The sequence below is a fragment of the Condylura cristata genome, unplaced genomic scaffold (assembly GCF_000260355.1).
Source record: "Condylura cristata isolate star-nosed mole 26May11 unplaced genomic scaffold, ConCri1.0 scaffold00014, whole genome shotgun sequence".
In the NCBI taxonomy this organism is placed as follows: Eukaryota; Metazoa; Chordata; class Mammalia; order Eulipotyphla; family Talpidae; genus Condylura; species Condylura cristata.
This window is the reverse complement of record NW_004567115.1, coordinates 43,492,979-43,517,087: the sequence shown is the minus strand read 5'-3', so window position 1 is coordinate 43,517,087 and position 24,109 is coordinate 43,492,979. Positions and strand designations below refer to the sequence as shown.

Sequence of the window (24,109 nt, the reverse complement as noted above, 5' to 3'; positions counted from 1 at the left end):
CAGGTGATAAAACCAACCCAAGACTTTCTACTGTTAAGAGTATTTATCCATACTATGTTGCCAGTATTCTTTTTCAAAATTTCCTATTATAGAGTCAAAAGATTTCTCAGATACATTCTGAATACCACTTTATATCTTCAGATAATAAAACTAAAAACTAGAATGTTCATCACTTTGTAGAACCTTCATGATGTTGACAAAAGAGTTCAATGTTCTTCAAAGTTTGGAGCTCTGAAAATTTGTATTAACCTGAGATTACTAAGGAGATGTGTATGTCTCAGGATTAAAATTCTTTAGAAGAAAACATACTATGTAAATCTTACTTGGTACATGTAATCTATCAATTTAAGGAGACTTTTATTAATTTGTACAAGTACAAAATGAAAATTTTTCCTGTGAATATATCCATTAACAATTATGTAGTACAATTTCTATTGTATTTTGTACATGCAGGTCAAAACATTTGGATATTTTGAAAAACTAGAACTCAGTAAAAAAAACTGAGCTATATTTTATAAAACATAGGAGGAACATTCTTTTCTTTTTTAAAGATTTATTTATTTGTACATACAGAACTGGGGTACAGGCCAGGGGCGGTGAAAGGCTTCACCAGAGACAGAGTGGGGAGCAGAACAGGCAGGTCTATGAAGTACACTGCTGAGGGGAACAGCGGGAGGGTCAGGGGAGGTCTGCCACGCCATGTGGGCACCTCCGAGGCAGGTGGGAATTAAACTCATGCTGAAGTGGCTTTAGCTTCTCAGTGCAGTGTTTTAACCCGCTGCACTGAGAGGGCCAAAACATTCTTTTATATACATTTAAACAGCTTTTCCAATACAGAGCATATGCAGAAAAACAACTGCCAAGCTTACACCCTTGTCAGTATCATATCAAGAAGTCTGTCCATCTAATGGTATTATGGGAAAATTCATTATTTAATATATTTACCAAGGTCAAAGCCAGGACTGAACTGTGCAATTTCTGAAACCCAGTCTGTCAGAGATCTCAGCAAAAAGTGCAAGTCAGTCATTGATGAGGCTCAACACAAGGAAAATACATACTCATGCACAACCCTCTTCACACTCAGTCTGGTTCTGAGTCAACAAGTAGAAACAGAGAACGCTTAGAAGTCCATATGAATAAAACTCCCTCCCCTGTCTTTATTTTCACTCTTGCAACTAAAGGTAGAAAAATGAAAGAAAAAAAAAAAAGAAGAAGAAGAAGAAAAAAAGGAAGCTGGAAGAGTAGAGGGAGGAAGAGTCTCGGAAGGAGGGAGGAGGTAGGAGAGATGGAGAGAGAAGGGAGGCAGGAAAGATGGAGGCAGGCGGGAGGGAGGGAAGGAACCCATCTATCTGATAGCAGTCAATTCTCACAGACTTCGGGCTGACATAATTCTTTTAAGGAACTTTGAACCTCTCTTTCAGGATTTATTGATTGCTTATTTTAAAGCTTTCATTTCAAAGACCATTTCTTATTCCTTAGTGGAAACCACAGAAAAGCCTTTAAGTACTGAGTGTGTTAGAGGAACAATCCTCACTGACATTTTGACAGATGCCACTCCCACCTCCAAGCAGAGGAGGTCCCAGCAAGAACAACTACACCTCCTGACAGGCCAGACCCTGACTTCCGCAGTGGGGGCTGCTGGGAACTAGGGGTGGGGCTAAAGGGGGGAGGGGTGGCTGCTTCTTTCACTATGACCTGCACCCTGGGGTCTCCGCTCACGTGGCAGAGCTGTAGGATGTTTCTGCCAATCAGTCTTTTCTTTCTCTCTTTGCCCTTTGCTTTCTCACTTTCCTTCTTATCACCCTTATAAAGAAACTTTTTTTTTTTTAATTTCTCTCTGTGTGTCTGCTTTCAGGTGTTGTCCTGTGTTCTTAAGTTCGCAGGTGAGACCCTGTTTGCCCCTGGAGTTGCCCGGCAACAAGTGTGTACTTGAGGGGCCCATTCCTGTTTCTTTAATTGATGTGTACATTATAATCAATCACTAAATAGAAATTGACAGGTGATAATTGTTTTTTTAAGTCCTAAGAAAAGCAGAAAAAGTACTCTTTTAAAAGGGAATAGTATAAAATGCCAATATGGTAATTACAATTACACACATTCCTACAGTTAGTGCATTTAAGTGGTTGCAATTGTTTTTGTAGTTTATACAACAACCGGTCGGTTTTGTAAATAAAATAGTAAGGGTTGCAATTTTTCTATGAATTTCAAATTTAACTGATACACACTTTTAATCTGTCCTTCAGCTCTATACAAAGGTTTGTATGGGAAAATGATACATATATACATTTACTTTCTAGATGATCTTAAGTAATAGAGATATGGAATTTGGGAATACAACCTGGCGTAATAAAAAGTGGTGATAAAAGAACATTAGAAAGTCTCTCGTAAGCCATAACAATCCCCAAACACATACTGTCAAATTATCTTTTTCATATCTTCCACCAGCAGGTTTCAAGTCGAAATGAATGCAGATGAATTGCTGCTTTTTGCAGCGATATTAAGTTTATCTTAGTTTTTTGACAGGGCCTGTACATAACAAAGCTCTTAATGGAAGCCAAAATTGTCTTCAATTATACCCAGTGTCTAAAGGTGGGTCAGCCTAGCTTTCTGAGCTCTTAAAATGTCTGATTTTTGTCAGGGTTACAAAATTAATAGGACTCCATGAACTTTTGTCCTTACTTAAAAGTTAGAACTTGAAGGAATATATTACATATGTTTTGATTTTTTTAAAAAGATTCCTCATACTAGGTTTGAAAATGAACTCATGAGTCTGCATAAGGACTCTAACGATGAAGAACGAAAGGCTAAAAATTGAGGTTCTTTGCAACTGTGAGGGTGAAGAGAACTGTGGTTTCACATCAGAAATAGATTTTTTCCACTGTGACTAATTAGCAGATATTAATTATCTACCATTCTATGTACCCCAAGGGTGGAACACAGCTGCAACTACCCTCATGAAGATTATGGCATAATACGGGAAACAGGTCATACATATGTCATGTTAATTTGAATAAAAATTGTTTAGAAAGAGAAAATTCCATTTCTCTCTCAGATGTGTATATGTATGTATGTATAAAATACATACATATATATATACACGTGTGTGTGCGCACATACACATAAATACAACATGGGGTATACATGTGTATTCACATATGTGTGTATATAATACACACATGACATTATATATATACATGTATATATATAGGTCGTGCATTCTGATTATTCTTACTGCATTTTTTCAGAAACACATACCTCTGCATATGTTTTATAGAAAGTTCTGAATCTCTATATAAATTATATCAAATATTCCATTCAATATCATCCTGCTATAGAATACTCTCAGGAATTAGGGTCATTTGAAGCCCTTTGGTTCTAGGGAGAAACTGTTACCATAACTTTAAAGAGTGCAGATTATTTATATTTAGGGACATTATAGAAATAGCCTAAAGGAAGTGCAAACTTCTAGAGGCAAGGTTTTGTCATATGATGTCATTCCTCCCTCCTCATATGAGAACTCCAATTTTTTTTTCATTCCAGGTGAGTATCCCATTCTTCAGTTCAAAATATAAATCTTCAGCTTGTTCACTTAGTTAAGAATTTAGAGCCATCTAAGTTCTCCATACAGATGTAATTAAGTATGGTTTTATCCTATTCATCTCTATGATAATAATTTGTTTGCTTGTTCAACCAGAGAACTCAGAGGGGAGTGTTCCCCCACATCACACACTGCTAGTGAGACTCAGTTTTGACTGAGAAGTGTTACATTTTTTAAATATTGAACTATGCTCTTAGAATTGAAAATTCCTAGATCAGAGTTTTAAAATAAAAATTATTAGAGTCGGCCCTCCCTGGTGGCGCAGCGGGTTAAAGCACAGCACTAAGAAGCTAAAGCCACTTCAGCGTGAGTTCCCCACTTGCCCTGGAGGTGACAACATGGCGTGGCAGACCTTTCCTGACCCGTCTGCTGCTCCCCTCAGCAGTGTGTTTCCTTGATCTGCCTGTTCTGCTCCCCACTGTCTCGGGTGAAGCCTCTCACCACCCCGCACCTCTGGCCTGTACCCCAGTTCTATATGCATAAATAAATAAATCTTTACAAAAATATTAGAGTTATTTTGTATTTAACATAAGGCCCTTCTGACATAGACGAGCTCTAACCCTAATTTTAGTGAATCTATCATATTTTCTTGAAATTCTTTTCCCTTGCAGAAAGCAAATAACATACTGAAAATAATTAACATACTTTCAATACAGTTTACTTAAGCCAGGATTCAAGTAAATGAGGCTAGTTGACAAAATTTAAACATTTGGAAATAATTGTTGCAAAGAAGTAGTTTGTTCCTAAAAGTTGAATTATCTTTAACATGTTATTACTGTGTAGCAGCAAAAATTTACCTGCAAAACTTTCTATTTTGTGAAGTTTCTCGACCACTTTAATTAAGGGAACAGAAGAAACAAACTCTAATTGTTCAAACCTGTTCTCATCTCTTTACTTTTGAAGAACGGAAAGGTTTCAATTTCCATGGATGAATAAATGACTGAACATGCAGACTGATACAATTCACAGTAATTTTATGAGTATACCCTAGTCTCCCAAAGGGGAAACTTTTCTTCAAAGAGCTCTTTAACTGGTAGCAGAGCCAGATATGTTAATGGATATATATAAAAATACATAGGTATGTAGAGATAATCTAATACCTTTTTCCTAAACAAAATTATTTCTTGAATGAAAATAAATTAGATTAAGATATCCAGTTATTAAATCCTCATCTAGAGAACTTACTGAACTTTACATTACTGAGAATTATAATTTGTATATGAACTGTACAGTTTCAGAATTGACTTTAGGAAGTCAGAGATATCAGAAGCCCCTGAAAACTGCCCGCCAAGCTCTTTGTATAAAAGAGAGCAGATCTTCCCAGTACTGGGAAGCAACTATTCAAAGGTAAGTGTCTTGAGGAAAAGAACCCAATCCATGTTTACTATCTTTGTATAATCTAAGAAGCACGGTCTTAATGTTATTCTCAAAACCATTTGAGATGGAATTAGAGGCCAAGTACTTTAATACCTGCCTATTACAGCAAGGAGAATGATGATGGAAATCTAGATTACCCGCTTTTTTACCCAGCTCAGTACTAATTACTTGCTTCACATAGAGAACATTTTCCAGTGACTCTTTGTGCCAAATGAGGTAACGTGTTCATGGGACAAAGCTAATAAAGGCTAAGCCAAGATTTAACCCTAGGGTGATACCTACATAAGCTCCTTAGCCAGCAAGCACCACTCCTGGCAGGTGGAGTCTGATGGCACCTGGCGTCATGTCTAGAAACTACTGATGTGAACCACCACCTAGGAGCCTTTCCCAAACATGCCCATCCCCTGCTCCTTCTGACCCATTGCTGACAGATGACTAACCACAGCCGAAGAACAGAGTGCAGCTGAGATTATTCATCACACCTTGTTTTGGCAAAGCTTACTCTGGGTTCAACTTTTAGGTGAGATGCAGGGATATAATACATATTTTTTTCAATCTGGCCCATATGAAATTCAATATTAATGTGAGGCACTGTGGCAAATTTTTCACTGTGTATATTGGATTTCAGCTGCCTCATCGATCTTTCTGGATCCTAAAGAGGAAAGTGGATTAAAGAATTTGAAAGGATTATTTGCTATCTCTGTTACTAGTGATGCCTTGTAATTTCTCTCTCCAGAAAAGAGCCTTCACTATACTGAATCATCAGAAACACTCACTCCACAGTTGTAAAGGTTTTGAAAATATCATAAAATGTAAACTATCCTGTAGCATAAACATGAGTTTCTCCTAAAATAGACAAAATGGATGATGCTTTGAATTCTGGAATTGTTAAAAATAAATTTTAGAGATTTTAGTATTTCTAAAATCTGAAGAATGTTCTTAATCATAAGCTTTCAGTATGTTGAACCACCGAGTATGTCTACATCTTTGAATTACAAGGAGAGGAAGAAAATAAGAGAATAAGCTAAAGAGAAAATGTAAAATTCTGCAGAGTGTGAAAGAAACTGCCTCTATAAGTGATGCTAGGCTCTGTTACATGAACTTAAGTTGCATTATTTTGCATGATTGATTTGCCTTCCTCTGGATGACAGAGTGACAGAAAGGAGTTGCATCTTAATTGAAGCACCCACTGCTTTTTAAAAATTCTATATTCTACTAATAGCTTACAGTTTCTAGTGGGCGCAGGACAACTGTATAGTTCTGAAGTAGGTATTTAATCAAAGCCAAAGTGATTCTGATTTCAGCCCCCTCCTTTCCCAGTCCTATTGAATTCACCCCAACACTCCCCTGTTGGGGTGTGTTGATGGTTCAATATTGATGGTTCAATATTAGATATAAACGATCAGTTCCTCGATCATTAGTAAATGAGACCCTATTATGCAATTCAGCAATAGTATTGTTCACGTAAGGAAAGTCAGTCAGCTTCATCTGAGACATTAAAAGAATGGACAGGGGCTTTTCAAAAGATCTTTGATTAGCTATACAGAATAACAAGATACTCTGAAGTCTTTCATGTCACCCTGGATAAAAATGTAGTGTCCTAAATGCCAAATGAACACATGGATAGATTCAAGCAAAATTAACCAATTATTATGTGGACCTTATTTATTGGCTCTAAGGGCAAGCATTTAGAAAGCAATCCCATAGGAACATCTACACATAAAAATGCATACATCTTTTTATGAACTGATAGCATGAAACATTTCCATTTTGTTTTGCAGTATCCAACTTAGAAATTGTAGATAATTTAAACACACACCTCTGTATTGGAGATTATACAGCCCTGACTTTTTCTTGATTAATAAATCCTGTTGTAATGAGGGAGCTATGTGGTTTTAAAAGGTGACAGTGTCACTTCTAGTTTTAGGTATGCCATTAGCTTCATAGCAATACATAGAAACCTTGAATAAAGGAAAAGATAAAAATGCATACAGCAAAACAGTATTTCCAACAGCATGTCATATCATGGTGAATTCACTCGTTAGGTTATCTTTGGTACTTAGTCTGGCTTCTTTTTCCATGGAGGTAATTCTAGTCATACCTGCCTCATCTTTTATATAGAAGTGTAATAAAGCGGCTTAGTAAGTGCGTACATATAGCTGTTGGTGCTAGGCACTCTGGGATAACCCTAGATGTTTAATGATGTGACTTGGGAAAACCATGTTTCCTGTGCCTGTGCCCTGAGGAACATTTTGATTAACTGAATTTCCTGGGATATTATACTAAGGTCACTCCTACGGGAATAAGAAGCCCAGTTCTAGAGAATCTGAACCAAGAAGTCATTCCTCTTGTTGGGATGTTTACCTAAAATTTAACAAACTGTACTACCTCATAGTCCTTAATGTTTCTCTCACTACTTCAAAAATATTGATGCAACTACATTAGAATATTTCCAAAGATCAAAGACAAAGGCAGTGAACTTTGAAGTTTTTTTTTGTTTATATAGACACTATTTATCTGACTCTAGTCTTGGGGAGTTATTTCCTTCATTACTGTTTCATGAAGATTACTCATGGCTGAAGGACAAATTCTGCCACTTTTCCGAGCATGTTGCAATAGTTTAGAACTGCAAGAATGAACTTACATGAAGCAATTATATATTATTCTATCTTTCCTATATAGAGGAGTTATGTATTTGGGGTATATATTTTTTGTACCCTTTCTAAAGATAATTTTTCTTAGAAATGAAAAAAAAGTGAAATTATGGCTTCTTAGCACCATAAATGGTGCTAAGGCCTGTTTTGTTATCTGTTCTAAGGACTGAGGCCTGTAAATGGCAGCTCTGGGACCTGAATATGAGACTATTTTAAAAATCAACCTTCATCTACTAGCTGTATTTTCATCTATAGGTTCTAGGAATTCATCATTTTATAATATTCGGTTTTATAAAACAAATAATATTATTTCTTCTACTTGGAGCATTTCATTTATTTCCAAAGAAGCAGTGCTGCAACTTGGTAAAAAGAGGAAAAAATGTACCTAATCTGACAGAAGACCAATTGCTTAATTTTCATTTCAAACCCCAATGTAGTTGGAGGGAGCTTTAATAATCATGCACAGATTAAATGTACAAATACCAAAATTATAATTTACAGAACTAACATTTATTTGAGATATATAATTAAGCTCTACTTTATTGTTGTCCCACCACAACATTGGGATCAAGGTTTTCTGTGTTGTGAGGTAGCCGAAGCTTTTTATGCAACTTTTAAATATATATTGCACATTGAGTTATCTATCTGGGTTTTACAAGACAAAATTAAAAAAAAAAAAAGAAAGAAAAATAAAGGATGCATTTTCTACTAGTTTACTAGTATCGAGTCTAATGCCAATATTTACTCATTCACCCTACCCCCAAAATACTTACCCTGCACCCTAACCCAAGCATAGTGCCTCTCTATTCCAAAAAGATACTCATATTCTGGTGACATTTATACCACTAAGGCTCTAGGCAATCTCAGGAATGTCTAGGCTTCTGCTAAGCAATGACATTAGACTACCAAATTCTGGAAAGAAATATCCAAAAAAGCTAAAATCAGATGAACTACTATTGACCAGCCTAGAATCCATGCACTTATTTCAATAAATTCTTAGACTGTGAAACATATTTAACTATGTTTTATGACCGACTTGCCTACTTGGTGAACCTTTCGAAGTGCTTTTCTCCAGGAGGAACAAACTGATAACCCCTGCAGTCCCAAGAACATTCTGGATACTGGAATTTGTATATTCAAGTCATAGTAATTTTTATGAGTCCTCTATCCCACTGCATGTGTGTACACAGTGAAATAAAACTTTCCATTATAATCCTGTTCCCAAGGCAAATTGGGTATTAGTTTCAATTATTGAACATGCCTGTATAATTGTAGTATGGTTTTAGTAAATTAAAGATAGCTATCAGACAGTTCCAGTTGCCCAAATCAGACAACTTAGAAAACTACACAGAGCTCTATACTTCTAATGACAAAACTGTGCATTTTAGTTTAATGTAACATTTATGTACGTGCACAAAGCTGACCTAGTGTATGACCTACGAGGCCACTTTTCTGAGATGCTACTCTCTTACAAAATGTCACCTAAGTATCACAATAATAGATATAAGATGATCCCACTGCCTCATTTATAGATCTTGCCATTTTAATGTGGAATTGTTTCTCAACTGACATAAAACATTTAATTCTTATTAGAAGAATTTTGTTAAAATGTGATTCATTCATTCAATGTTTAAACCCTGTCAACTTATCATAAATCTTGTTGATGAGAGACTGATAATTTCCTAAGTGTTATATAATTCCATATAAAGGAGGAAATATCTGCACTGTTTGCATTGTGCCAATACAATAATTTTTTTAAAAAGTTAAGGGCAGATGGATAGTCAAACATCAAAAGAGCTGCTTGAAACACTGAACACTGTATTATTAAAGCTCACCAGGTGAGGTTTGCTGACAAAAGGAATAATCATAAAATATAACCTTTTATTTCATCAGCAAAAGTTATGCTTGCTCAAGATCTCAAGTCCAACATCCATAAAATGGTTTCATACGAGTGACATCCTACTCAAAACAGCTGTCTGCAAGCAAAATAAATGGGATTTAATCTGCCATAAAATGAATTGCACAATTTACTTTTCTTGAGGAAGTCATGCTTTTGTGACATTGGTGAGCTGTAACAATTCTGCTTTGAAAAGAAGCAACTTCTATGCCATACTCCTATTAATTCAACCATATGGAATTTTGCTCCAGAAATAGCTACTGGAAAGCCAGATGAGTTTATCCATGACCTGATGTCAGGACTTGCCCCTTTACATTTAAACAGAACTGATTTAATTCATGAGCTGTAAGAGTTGTTCAGTCCAGACAGAGAGAGGATTTAAAATGCTGAATCATTAAGATTGAAATATATGAAGTTGTCAACCAGTCACTAATGCTCTTCCAAAAAGGATAATGTCATGAGCTTCCAAAACTTACTAATAGCTAATGTCTAAGAAAAGAACAAAAGACAAATACTGTGAATATGTGGAATAAGTAAACTCATATGCGACATCTAAAATGAAGCAAATGAAATAACAAAATACAACAAAAATAACTCTTGGACTCAGAAAAATATGATGGTTACTGGAGGGGGATGGGAAAGGATAAATGTGGAATGGATAGAAAGACTCCATTTTGCTTAAGTCACATTAACTTTCAGCGCTGTATAGCTTTCAAGCCCATGAGTTCCTCAGCTCAGCAAACATAAATCATACACCACCCATCACCCAGTGTCCAGCCATCATTCACCATCAACCCACTGGCCAAGAGGGCATCAATTTGATGGTGGTAAATAGCACTAAAACTTTGGTGCTAAGTGTGGTGTTGTGTACTCCTGAACAAATAGTCTGCAAACCGATGGTGATCAATACTTAAAAAGAATTTCTATGTGGGGAAGTTTCCAAATACATCTGGAATTTAAGTATAAATTTAATTTATATTATACATTTCTGAAACTGTAATTAATTTCATCAAGCACAGATGTGTTATTTTTATTTAGAAGATAGGACATAATACCACTAAGAAATTTTGAAGTTTTGCAAACCTCATGGTGCAAGTAGTCTAAAGGTTAATTCTAAAACAATTCATGAAGAATAATATGTAACTTTATAGTATGCCAAGATCCTTCTACTTAATCTGCAACATAAGCACCTAGTTAAAGCAGATCTCTATTAAAATAAATAAGACATTCTAGCGGTAGTTATAAGCATTGTAAATATGTGTGTAATGTTAAATTACATTGCTGAAAACTGCAAAAAAATAGTTCGCATTTGCTCGAGAAGAAGACAAAAAATCCTACTCTGAATGTTAGGAGAAGGTGAGGCTCCGTAGGGATGTGTATGTGTGTGTGTGTGTGTGTGTGTGTGTGTGTGTGTGTATACATCCTGATTTTTATCAAATAAAATATTTGTTTACATAGATACCTGCCTTATGTGATTGTGAGTTTCTAACGTAAAAGTAAACAGGAGAGAAATCTCAAAAGTATTTTGCCTTCTGAGACAGATGCATTCAGAGCTTATTCTGCCACTGATAGGTAAAACTCTTATTTTATGAATGAAAAACAAAACAAAACAAAACATTTATAGGTTGATTTTGTCTTTTGGAATTTCCAGAACTCACTCTTAGAATTGCGGCTTCATTTTCCTTTGACCTTGAGAACACTGTTCTGTTCCAATTTATATTTATGACCCTGGCAATCAGTGTCCTAGATACCTTTCATCACAAATAGTAAACTAATTATTGAAGCAGAACTGTATTATTAAAACTATACATTTCAATATTATGCAACATGATACACACATTTACTATCTGATGGGGTCAGAAATCAAAACCTCTTTCTTTCAATTCCTTAGCAGATGATGCTGCATCTCTAAACAGAAAAAAAAGTCTTTCTAAACAAAGAATTTATATTTTAAAACAATGGCTTACTTCCTGCCTTTTATCAGTATTTAAAAAATCACACTTTGCTTTTAAAGTACAATTATGCTTGCAATTTAAAATATGAATATTAAATCTAAACAATTTTAAGTTTCATATGGAATGACTAGCTCTCAATAAATCTGAACTATAAAAATTGCCGTCTCCTAGCCTAGGGGAGTATCTGATCGAATAATAGCACTAAACATTTTTGTTGACTGTCATCTCAGAATCTTTATATGCACGTTAGTGTTAGTATTTTATCATACAAAATAGAAACGTACAACCATTCTTCAACTATTTTATAATCTTTCACACTGATGATATCTTCTAGTTTTGAATTGTTGTAAACTTGTGTATATTTGTCTGTTTACAGACACTTTCCTTAATGTGTACTTAGAGACTCAGTAACATAGAAACTAAAATTCAGGAGTGTTACCCCTTGTGAAATTAGTTAAAACATCCTCACAGGCTTAAAGATTTGTAAATATTTCAATCATATGAAAGTATTAAACATTTTTTGCCATTAAAATACCTATCATGTATCTTTCTATATTTGTATTTCTCTTTGCACTTTTAATGAACATTACTGAATTACTGCAAAGCAAAATGAATCTAAGAGCTGTCAGAAAGCATGTGTATAACAGAAGGAAAATTGGCAAGGAACAAGGGAGGAATAACAAGAAATCAAACATAAAATGATAGGAGTTTATAAGAAGGCAGAGTAAATATCTACAAATTTGTGAGTATGTCAAAGTGTGTCAAAGAACTTTAATAATAAAGGTGACATAAAGCAATGTAAGGCTACAGAAATTCACCTCCACTTTCCTTTACAGATTTAGAAATTTAATATTATTTACACACTATACAATAAATCTTTTTTATAATACTATGCACAACAGGAGATTTTTGAAGTTATGCTATTTATGCCTCCGTATTACTCATCAAAGCTTCAATCTCAATCTTGAAACATGTAATAGTTACTCGGAAACTTACTTGCATAAAACTTATACATATTGTGGAAATGATGATTGTGATCTAGCTGGTGGGATCTAAGAGTGTGCATTTCTAACTTCAGTGCAATGCTGATATTGCTGGTCCATGCAGCACACTTTGAGTAGCGGGGATCTATGTGAACCAAGGATAAGTAAACTGTACTTGTTTAAAACTGTTGGCTTTGCTAGATTGGAAGAGTGTTTCAAATCTCTGATTTCCCTGCTCACAAATACATGGGGAATAGTAATCTCTGTGAAACTCAAATACTCATCCCCTACCTTTCCTGACCAGGAAATTTGAAACGAGCCAGGGCAGAGTATGAGTGTATATGTAGGCCCACTGCAGAGTAGACCTTCTCCATATGCACGGAGAGGAGTGTGTCAGCAACTCTCCCGTGACTATCCTCAATTTGAACTTGCATTCATCTAAGCATATAAAGCTTTGAGAATCGTCAGATTCAAATATACCCTATCTCTGAGGTTAAGTCCCAGCTTATTTCACACATTTCAGCATTTTCCATGTGGATGCCGTTAAGGTAGCCTGGAATTTGGAGATAAGCCCAGGATTAGTCCTGCTTTAAAGTCATCAGGAAGCCTTCTTATAGGCCTCAAGTTAAGTTGTTAAATGCATTTCTGAGAGCTTACTGGGGGGAAAAAAACACATTCACTAACTTTGGTAAGCTTCAGATAGCACAAGCAGCGTGTTGTTGTTAAAAACTTACCTGCAGGCCTGGACCCTCGTGTTTTATGAAAACTAGGATTATGGTCTGAGGCTCAAGCTGCATTCTGTTTACCAAACTTGCTTCAGGAGGAATATCTAAACTGAGAACTGCCAGATGAGATAGTCACTATATTTTTGAAGAAGCAGATTGATAATTGGATCAGCCCTATTCAAGCAGATTTGTAAAACTCTAGTACGTATAATTACTCTCTGAAGTATTTTTGCTTTTCTTTCTTTATTGCTATAAAACCAACTACTACAGAATCTTCCAATTACCATAAACCTTCCACTTTTTTGGAATATGAATTGCAGGTGATTCAGTAACATGGCTAAGATGTTGACTTTTCTTTTTGGCCTGGTAGCTATTTAATGACTGGGGACATAAAATTTGAAGCAGTAATATTAAGTCTTGTTAAAATTTTATTGCCTTTGGCCAAAGGACATTGCAAAACATCAAGAAAAGCAAGAGTTAGAAAAGCAAGAGTTAGTTCATTTCTGAAAATGAAGTCTAACATGTCAGAACTAATTTCCTAAGCCAAACCAAAACTATCCCAATATTTTCCTCTACATTAAAATGTGGTTAGCTTACTTAATTTTAAAGGAATTGATTTAAAAAAAGAAGAAGACTCTTCATGTAATAGACTTTTGATTTCTCAGTTGTCCAAAACAAAAGTCTAAGTATACTTTCATATATACTTGCCTAACAGTTTGACTTTAGAAGAAATAAAAAGCAGACAAAGGTGCTTTGGGGTATCTTATCTTAGTGCCAATGATCTTGAAAGGATCTTTGATAAGCACTTATGTGAAGTAATCATGTAATTTTGATAGATAGTGGTTTCTATCCACCTTTTGTTGAAACTTATTTTTTCTTCACTAAGTAAATTTACTGCTTATTGGTAAAAGTAGAGACTTTTTAAATGTTAAAACAGTCCTGGTTTCCAACATGTCATAGATTATCATAGTTTTTCATTTCCACTAACTGACTTTTGTTGCTTCTGGAGATGATAGGTGGGTGGGTAGATGGATGGACAGATGGAGAACTGGAGATTCTTGTAGACAAGATTTAATTTGAAAGAATCTACTCACACAAGAATGGGGGCTCTCTCACAGTGGTAGGTATTTGGTAAGTAGAAAAGAATAGTTGATAGCAATTGCTCCCCAATGTAATGCATGATTCACTTAATCATTCAAGGCCCCTCTCCATCATAATCTATCCATGAGAGTTATGGTTATTAAAAATGCAAAAACTATGAAGTTTTTTTTTTAATCTAAGGTAATACAGTTAATAGCAGTGCTGGGTTTCTGACTGGTGTTTGTCAAATTAATTTTTTAATTACTCCTAATTCAGAAAATAAGTGGTACTTATTAATTCCACCAACCCCGATATTTTATCAGATGAAATTTTGTAATTTGAAACAAAAATTCCAAAGGGTCTTTTCTATTCCATATAGTTTTGAAACTATGAGTTATTCTGAAAGATTATGGAAATATTTTTATCAGTTTTTTCTTTCAAAGGAACATGTTTACTCTTATACATATTGACTGGTTCAGATAAAGAAAAACAATGCTAAAAACAACATTACCTTTTGAAAATTAAAGACCATACAGTAATTTCAACTTGATACTCCATAGTGATGGGACTAGGGAGGAAGGAACAGACACTGTACTTAGTGCTGGAATCGTACACGCAGCATAAACTACATGCAGCCAGGCCGTGATCAACCATCTATTTGCTTTGAACTAAAACTTTCATTTTGAATTGATCAAGTGACACCTCAGAAAGCATGGACATTGATGTCATCAGGAAAGCAGATACCCCTGGGTCAAGGTGACCAAAGAGGTGACAATAAACTCTGGCGGCTAAACAGAAAAAGGCCAATTTCGGATAAAATGCCAGGATGGGTTTGGGGGGCTAAGATACCTCCTGTTCTCTCCGATCACCAAATTTCTGACAATTAAGTGTTCTTATGGATTCAATTCCTGCTTCTGCTCAATTGGCTCCTGGCAGTGACCAGCAGCCCACCCCAGCATTCTCTGGTTACAGTTAAGAATAGAATATCTAAATGAAAGATGTACCTAACCAAAAATATTTATTCATAAATATATCCATAGGAAAGAGAGCCAAATTAAATTATTATTCCCTGTAATCCCTATTGTTCTTCTCAACTAATACTAGCTGCATTAATGGTCCTGTGGATCACACTTACTTCCCAATAATATTATATATGGAAAATGGTCCATTTAATCTGCTATAGTATAAGAGATGACAAAGATTTGAGGTCAAGACAGATGTAGAAGTCATGATTCTCTCTCTCCTTAATGACTTTTGATCAGAAAACATCACTGAGAAATATTCAGAAGAAAAAAAGAAGTCCCAAAAGTTCCAAGTTTCTGTTTCTTACTACATCATCCCAGGTAACAAATTCTGCCATAATAAATAGTTTACCAAGACAAAGTTAATAATGTAGAAAATTCTCCAAAGATATACTGCCTTAATTCTCTTGGTGCCAGTCAACCAAAAAAGAGCACTTAACTTAGTGATGTACAGTCCTAGATCTTTCGTTTCCATTTCTTTCATTCATTTAAAAGCAAAGTTTACTTTTATTAACACACTAAATGCCTATCTCTAGCCTGAGGTAATAATCTTTTTTAAAGTAAGTAGCCTCCGATAGAATGAAGAAGAAATTAATGTTCTATCTAAATTACTTTTTAAATAATAAATTTCAGTTTTAGAGACTGACTCTTATTTTGAAGATTTACTGAATGCATATCTAACTAAGCAACACCAGGCAAAAAGCACTTTGAAGTCAAACTTAAATTAACAAGTTGGTAGTTTACTACGTCAATGGAATGATGGTAGACAATCTCATTTTTGTCATATTAACCTTAGTGGATGCTATCAGGCAAACAGTGAATCAGGCGAGTCACTGAAGACAGAAAATTTTTGTTACAGTAACCACAAAACAAACACATCATACAGTTTTACTTTTAAAGAATTATCAATACTACAAAGAAAACAACATTTCTACAGAAGAAATTGCCAAAATTTCAATTCACCCTTATGACCTCAAGAAGTGTTCTTTGATAAGGCCTAAGAACCATCATCACAATGCCTGTCTTCCTTGGACATACGATAGGTCAAGCAGAGATCTTCCAAGCAATGCAACAAAAGGTGTAAATTTGCATTGGGTGTTGATGAATATCATTAAAAAGGTTCCTCTTTTCCATGCACACCAGTCAAAAAAAAAAAAAAAAAAGACTAATTTCTCTATAGTACTAATCTAACAGGGGACAGTCTTGAACTAGTTGAAACAGATGTGGGTGAGAGACCCATGGGGAGGTTGACTGTAACAGCTTTTATCTTGATTTTGATTTTGCTCTTTTCCTCCCAGACTTGTATGGCCATTTCTAGCCCTTTTTCTGCATCCCCCGCAGGAAGGTATTTTAGACTTCTGGTGGGCTTTCAGGCCAATCAATCCCTTTTGGGTGGACTTTTTACCCATGAGGGCATGGGTATCTTTGGGTGGTTGATTTAGAAACTATATTCTTTGTCTTTTCTTTATTGCACAACTAACTAATGGAAATTTCCTTTCCATTAAAGGTCTTATATGTTTTGTCTTGATAAGACAGATAGCAGAATCCATTTAGAGTGAGCAGGTTTGGGGGTCCTAGGATGTAAATCTCCCTGCCCCGTAACACTAATAATCCCTCCTTCCAAATATGATTAATGAGGCCCTAATCCCACAAAATAGCCTATACATTCTCACCTCATACAACAGATTGTACTTTTATCACTGAGCCAAAGTATCAGAACATAAGATGGGAGAAAACTTTCTGCATCAGTCATTACCATAACCTTTAGTTGTATCCCTTAGGCCACTAATACATTATCACCTCTAAAAGGCCTTAAGCCAATTTCTAGTGAGTTTCATTGTTGACAGATATTCACGGAGATAGGACCCAGGACCCATCACCCCAGTTCTTCATAAATGTTCCAACACAACTTCAAGCTTGCAATTAAGTACAGAGACAACTGCTGAAACCCAAGAGTTTTTCTAGATATTCTCATAAAATCCCTATCCAAGCGTCAAGGCAGGTTTTCTAGGGTGCCTCTCCCCAGAAATACCAGAATTCTGAATAAACCTAGGTCTCCATCCCCAGCTCATCTTTCAAGTTTGTCTTAGAAAAAGGTAGGCAGCCGAGAATCCAAGTATCCAGCAACATAAGAATGATAAAAACATTAACCTTCTATCAGTACAGCATTACACCAGATTTTCTGAGTTATTGTTCAGAGATAAAAGAGCTAGAACTATCAAGTAAAAGTATTTGTGTAACTCATGATTTCTAGCATGTATGAAGGAACACAAGCACATACTACATATCATAATACTGGTACATGACAGTAGATACTTTCATAAATAGAAGCAGATTTTAGAGTCTACTGAAATATTTTACCATTCACATGTTCATACAACAACAATATTCTGCAACATTAGTCCCAAAGCAAAAAGCAGAAACTTATGCACTTTGCCAGCACCTATATAATTTCAACAGAAATGTATTACACATTTCTTACAGTTCCCCAAATGGCACCAATAATTTCTCACTCTGTTATCTTTTGCGCTTGGCCAACATTTTATAAAATCAAAATGTAGATAAAGTTCCATCCTTACCTTCCAGATAGACGCAGAAAGACACATCACCATCTTGGCTTTCTCTTAAAAGCTGTCATTGAGTGTGTAGGTTGTAACACAATCAGATAAAGATATAAACTGTATCTTACCTCGATCACTGAAGTCGTCGACGAGAATGATTTCAGCTATCAGACTCCCAGGGGTCCGGTTAATTATGCTGTAAATGGTACGCAGTAAGGAAGTCCAACCTTCATTATGAAATGGGATAATGATGCTCGTGTTGGGTAGTCTTTCCAGGTACATCTTGTGCTTACAGCTGCGTGACAGGGAAGAAGGCGACTATGTTAAATGCAAAATTCCAGCAAGATGGACATCTTATAGACATCTTATACCACTATTTCCTCACTCATTACCTGACAACTGTGGAACAAAACTTTGTCAAATACTTTCTCAACCAGAGCTTGTACACATCGTAGCTACTTAGTTCATTGATTATCTCCTTTCATAGTCACGTTACAGAAAAATTTACTTCTTTTGCATCAAGGTCAGAAATGCATGGTAAGATGGTGACTGAAATTGTGCTCTTGTTAAACATTTTCCCTATTTTACCTAGTAAGGACAAATGTTATATAACGACACTGTTCCTACAAGTTCTTGATTAAGGTTTTTAAGGGTTGCCTGGAAAGCTTAGAAATTTAACTTTTGTAATGATTATGCTTAGTTAATTGGTTAATTTGGATTGTGGTATGTTTCAATGACGGGCTGCACTTAAGGTTCTATGTAGAAAAAAAGTTTTAAAGAAAACAAAGCTTAATCTTAAATAATCACACGGATACAACCACATAGTAAGATTACATTAAGATCAGAACCAAAACATTATTATATTCCTAATGGAAACTATAATAAGAAATTTCATGCTGCCTTTTTCATTGCTAAACAGCCTGGGATGAGAAAAAGGAAAGCACTTTTAACTTTTGACACAGTTAAAAGCAATTTACTACATGTAATATTTTTGGCATTTTAAAACTCATTTAATTAATTTTTAAGACACAGGAGGGCAGAAACTTGCACTCAAATCTCACTTAATTCCCAGCACAGCATCCGTCATAGTTTGCCAAGTTTCCTTGAAGGTAGTAAATTCATTACAGTTTGCAAAACCTTTGCAATGCTTCAAAACTAAAATAGGTTAAAATTTCTGTCAATTATGAAATCCAGAAACTTGCCTGCATATAAATCTTAAATACTGGAAATATAGATATAGCTCTACAGCTTCTCTTATATGAAGGAACATATCATAAATACTTCATCTCTTCCCTGGACACTGGCTACTATCTAATAGAGATGAGGAAACAAATTTTACCTATGCAAAGATGCTAAAAAGACTACAGAAACAACCTAGAATATTCAAAGTATCACTTAAATAATTTTTGCCATTAATTTCAACCTTTGATTATACTATTGATATGAGCTCAATAGGATATATGAAAGGTTGAAATGGGTAAACAAAAGACTTCACCTAACAATTTAGAGCAAAATAATGTATTTTAATTAAAGTAAAAAATACAACTATCCTGGAAAATGAAATAAAGTAAATATTTTGATAAATAATCTTAATACTCAAATACAAGTGCTTTTGTATTTCCTTTATTATTTCAGAATTATTTGTAACAGTATTTATCAGTTATTTTTTTATTGAATCATTATGTGGTATACCTAAAATGAATATAAAGTCAACTATACCTTAAATTAAAAAAAAATTAGGCAAACGTTTCATTTTCTTATTTGTTCTTATCATATAGTATTCTTAATAATTAAGAATATTTTGACAAAGTTATTCAGTCAGTGAAGCAATTTCCATTCCCAACTCCAGCAAAGAGACTGAGGAAATTGATTTTAAGTATACATTTACTTTTCAACAGCTACTGTAATTTTGCTGTCTATTGCTATATCTGTACTGAGGGCCATACTTATGATCAATAATCCTTAAAATTAAGATGATTATTATTATGTCATTCAATATGCCTGTTGCTTAAGAAATAATGAGTCGTATTTCATTCATGTTTCTTATGCTCCATAGTTAAGTTAGGGATTAGTGACACTATCAGTGCAAATTTTGCATATGTAACCCACATATAATTGACCACATGTAAGTGCTACAAAAGCCAGGTGTGCTATGTCTCTGAAGATGCACAACTTGACTCTAAACTCAACCAAATAGCCTCAACTGCAGCTTTTTAACCAGAGGTGGCATTTTGCTAGAACTGATGAACACAATCACAAGTAGAAGACACCGTCATTTTGAGGTCTTTTCTTCAATCATGAAAACTTTCAAAAATACATAAATGGAATTAGTATAATTAAGTACCGTGTATTCCTGGAGAGGGCCAAACTTGTGACCTCTGACGGCCCTGTTCCCTACCAGTTTGTATAAACAACAATACAACACTAAAAATTCATTTTCATGTTTTTAAATGAAGAGTTGGTAAATTCATTGTATCACATATACTATGAAATGGGCATAAAAGTGCTAGATAAAGCAAACACGAGGGTCATTTTAGGATAACATGTTTATGTGAAATGTGAAAATATCCCTTTCATTCATTCATTCAGGCAACAACAATTTACTGGGGGCTTTGAAATAAGTCAGGATCCTAAGTAGAAATAAAACCATAGGAAAACCTTGTCCCTGGCTTTAGTAAGTTCACAAGTAATAGACGGTACATCAGAAACAAATGGCTACAGTTTTTAAGTGAAGGTGATAGCGTAGAAGTTTAATAGACAGGCCATAGGCATGTCGCCTAGAGCCTCTGATCCAGTTTGGAAAGTGTTACAGAAGTTCAAGTGAAGGGTTGTAAGTGACTTGCAAAAGATAAGTTTAAGATAGCTTCAGAACTGGGACTCTCTCCGGTGGTGTAAAGGGTTAGGGCACATGTCAAGAATTGAGGATAAAGAGAAGTTCGGTTTTGACTACATTGAGGTAGGTGTCAAATGATACCCAGTTTAAACACAGCAATAACTTACTATGATCGCTATCATATAGCTAAGTGCTATACACAGTTTAGTGCTTTCTCTCCTCTCTGAGCAAGGCAGACCAGAAGTTCTGGGGGAGTTAGTTCCACTGGAGAAGTTTCCACCAGGGAAGCAGGGGAGTTAAAGAATAAACAGTCTATGGTAGAATAACTGTGGTTTGCTCCACATTTTCTACCCGAGTTTCCCAGTGAGCTGCACCTCAGTAGACAAGAGACTCCTGCGGCTTGCACTGCATTGTATTCCCTCTTCCCTGTCTGCTTTCTGAGACCCTCTCTAGGTATTTTCTGATTTATCCTCAGACTACTGCCATCCCTTGTGCTTTCTCCTTGGGCTCTGCTTCCAGGGGAACTCAATCTCTCACATCAACATATAAATTATACTGCATTTGTCTAGAATGGTCCTTTGAACTTTGAATACAAAGTGATTGTTACATTCTTTGAGAAACATTATTGCTTTTTTTTTTTTGAGTTATGAAACTCTCCCTTTGTTACTTCTGAAAATAGTTTTGTTTTTTTTTTTTAAATTTCCACATATTTATTACTTTGCTTAACGGTTTAATAATTATTCAACTATTTAATTATATTATTTAATCATTATTTCAACTTTTTATTTTTAATCATTATTTCATTATCAGCTATTGCTAACTGGACTTGCCAGAGTACACATATAAAAATGGTCTTAACCTAATTACTAGACTATTAGTTGTAAAGTTACCTTTCTTCATTAATATATATTTTTCAATCAGACTATGTTGCAAACTCAGTCACATCTTGTGCCAATTATTTCTCAATTTTTCAAAACTAAGACTTTCTAGCTCAAACTATGTTGAAAGGATGATTTTGTCACTATCTACCTAGTAATTGTTGAGTTAATTAAAATTCTTTATGACTAATTTTCTCACATGGGACATATGGAAGCAAAAAACATACCTACTTCTTAGTAGTAATGATAATTAAAGTACATAATCCACAAAAACACTTCATGCAGTATTACATAATAGCAAAGGGTTAACAAATATTGTAATTACTATCACATTAGTTGTAGTTATTAGTTGTAGTTATTGCATTAGTTGTAGTCAAAGTCTTCTAGAAGGCTGTAGGGAAATAGAGACAGGAAATACATGATGGCAAGTGAGAGACACTTAGGATACAAAGATGAATAAATTCAGTTTCTTCCCTGGAGGATTTACAGACCAGTGGACAGATATATAAAATGATTAAATTCGAGTGAGACAAGTGACTTAATAGATGGCACGCAGACAAGGAGAGCCTGTGGGAAGAATGACTAGCTTTGTCTGAAAGAATCAGGGAGGTCTTTACAGATGAGTCTGTGTACTGAAAGCAGATCGTGTCGGACCTTGGAAGTGAGTCTAAGGTATTTGGACTAGCCTGAAGTAAGTGTGAAGTATTTCACGTGTTGTTAGCTATGAGGGAGACAGGACCACGTTTACATATTTCACTGGCAGCAGGGCAGAGTTTTGAAGACAGTAGGGACTAGAAGGAAAAAGATTAGAGATTGTAATAGTTTTGGCAAAAAATAAAGAGAGTGCTGATCTGAGTTTTAGGTTAAGGAAAGGCAGCCTCTTTGTGATAGTGTTTAATGTGATTGAATTATACTTCGTCATTCTAGTACTTAACCTGCTCCAAAAGAAAATTGATTTCACTATCAAATTCAGCCACTGGATTTGAGGTATGGTGCAGATGACTGCTTCTCATATTATTAGAAATACTGAAGCATAGCCAGGGTTTTATTAAAAATTTGCAACATCTGTATTTCAGGTTTAATTTTAAGTCAGACTGAGAATGGAAATGTATTAAGAATGAAGAAAATGTAACAACATGGAACTATTTTTAAGAAATAGTCAACAATTTATATGTTTTGGTCACAGATATATAACCAATTGACAGGGCACATTAAAACACTTGTGGCATTAAGTTTATAGGAATATGGATGAAAATTTCTATAATTATAGCATTTCATATTGCTGTATTATCTTGAAGTAAGCATTTTCACATAATTAACTTAGAGCTTAGGAATGGCTCACAGTTGATGACAACTCTTTGTTGAGTAACATTTTATCTAAATGGACAGAAAATACATTCTTCAAATTTAATAGCCACCAGAGAGACCAAAGCAGTTGAAATTCTTTAAAATGTTATCTAAGAGAAGTGACAAATCATGAAGATGTTTTAAAAACTGATAAAACCCCCAAATTAGACTGGAGTATTTTACTAAATCATTTATAACAATGAAATAAATTTCAGTAGCAAATGTCTCACTCTTCTGTTGTCCCCAAAACAGAATACACAGAAATTTGACATTTGCTAAACTGAGGTTTAAGAATATATGTCATTTAAATAACATCGTTTATTGAAAACACATATAACATCATTCCTTTCATAGTTGTATTAATTTATCACTATAATTTCATTGGTGTAACACAACATATGCGGTCATTTAATAATAAAGTAGGGCAAAAATTTCATTACAGATATATGAAGTAAGTCAAAGATCTACTAGTGCTGTGTAATTCTGTCTGAAGAATATACTTTATTATTCATGCAACAATGTCACATTTACGGTGTTGGTATTTGTGTAAACTTGCATTTGGGGTGCTTATGACTTTTTTTCCCCCAATTACTACCACCTAAATACTCATTTCTAAGGCTGAATATTTAGTTTTGGATACAAGGTGAAAACTCACATTTTTAAAATTCATACTCAAGGATGGAAACGTTAGAGCACAATGTTTGAATGAAAGTAGATACCTGTTTCAATCCTGAGCATTTTTTTCTTTAGCAATCTACGGTTTGTCTGTTTTTATTGCTTTTCCCCTTTGTACTTCTACTAAGCAAATAGGACATTATGTCACAATGACAAACATCCCTACATTCCAATAGTTCAAATCGAGAAAGATGCTTTTCTTTATTTTTCTACTTGCTCATGCCTGCTTGGCAAAATGTCGCTGATCGCTGTCAGTGCAAACAGCCAACATTTTTGAAATCATGACTCATTGCGCTAGAGGAAATATGAGAACACTCATGGGTGTTGAGCTGGTAATTAGATGGATTTTCCCTAAAAATGGCATACTTTATTATGTTTACAACTCATTGGTGCAAGCTACTCCTAGTAGCATAGGAGGTTCAATCAAAATATTTGCAAGGAACTAATGAATTTGGCCATTTTAACCTTTCCCATTTTAAAACAAGGAACAATAAATTGCCTGCATTTAATCTATTTAATTAAAA

At 34.9% G+C, this 24,109-nt stretch overlaps 1 protein-coding gene across 2 annotated transcripts in view; it reads right to left on the bottom strand.

The window, feature by feature from the left end:
- The window catches only part of GALNTL6 (polypeptide N-acetylgalactosaminyltransferase-like 6), an 849,045-nt gene that overhangs the window by 470,597 nt on the left and 354,339 nt on the right, over window positions 1-24,109 (bottom strand). For both annotated transcript variants that reach the window (XM_004682397.2, XM_012724993.1), the window contains exon 5: window positions 17,981-18,147. In XM_004682397.2, the coding sequence (XP_004682454.1) occupies window positions 17,981-18,147 (167 nt within the window). The remainder of the gene's footprint in view (window positions 1-17,980; window positions 18,148-24,109) is intronic.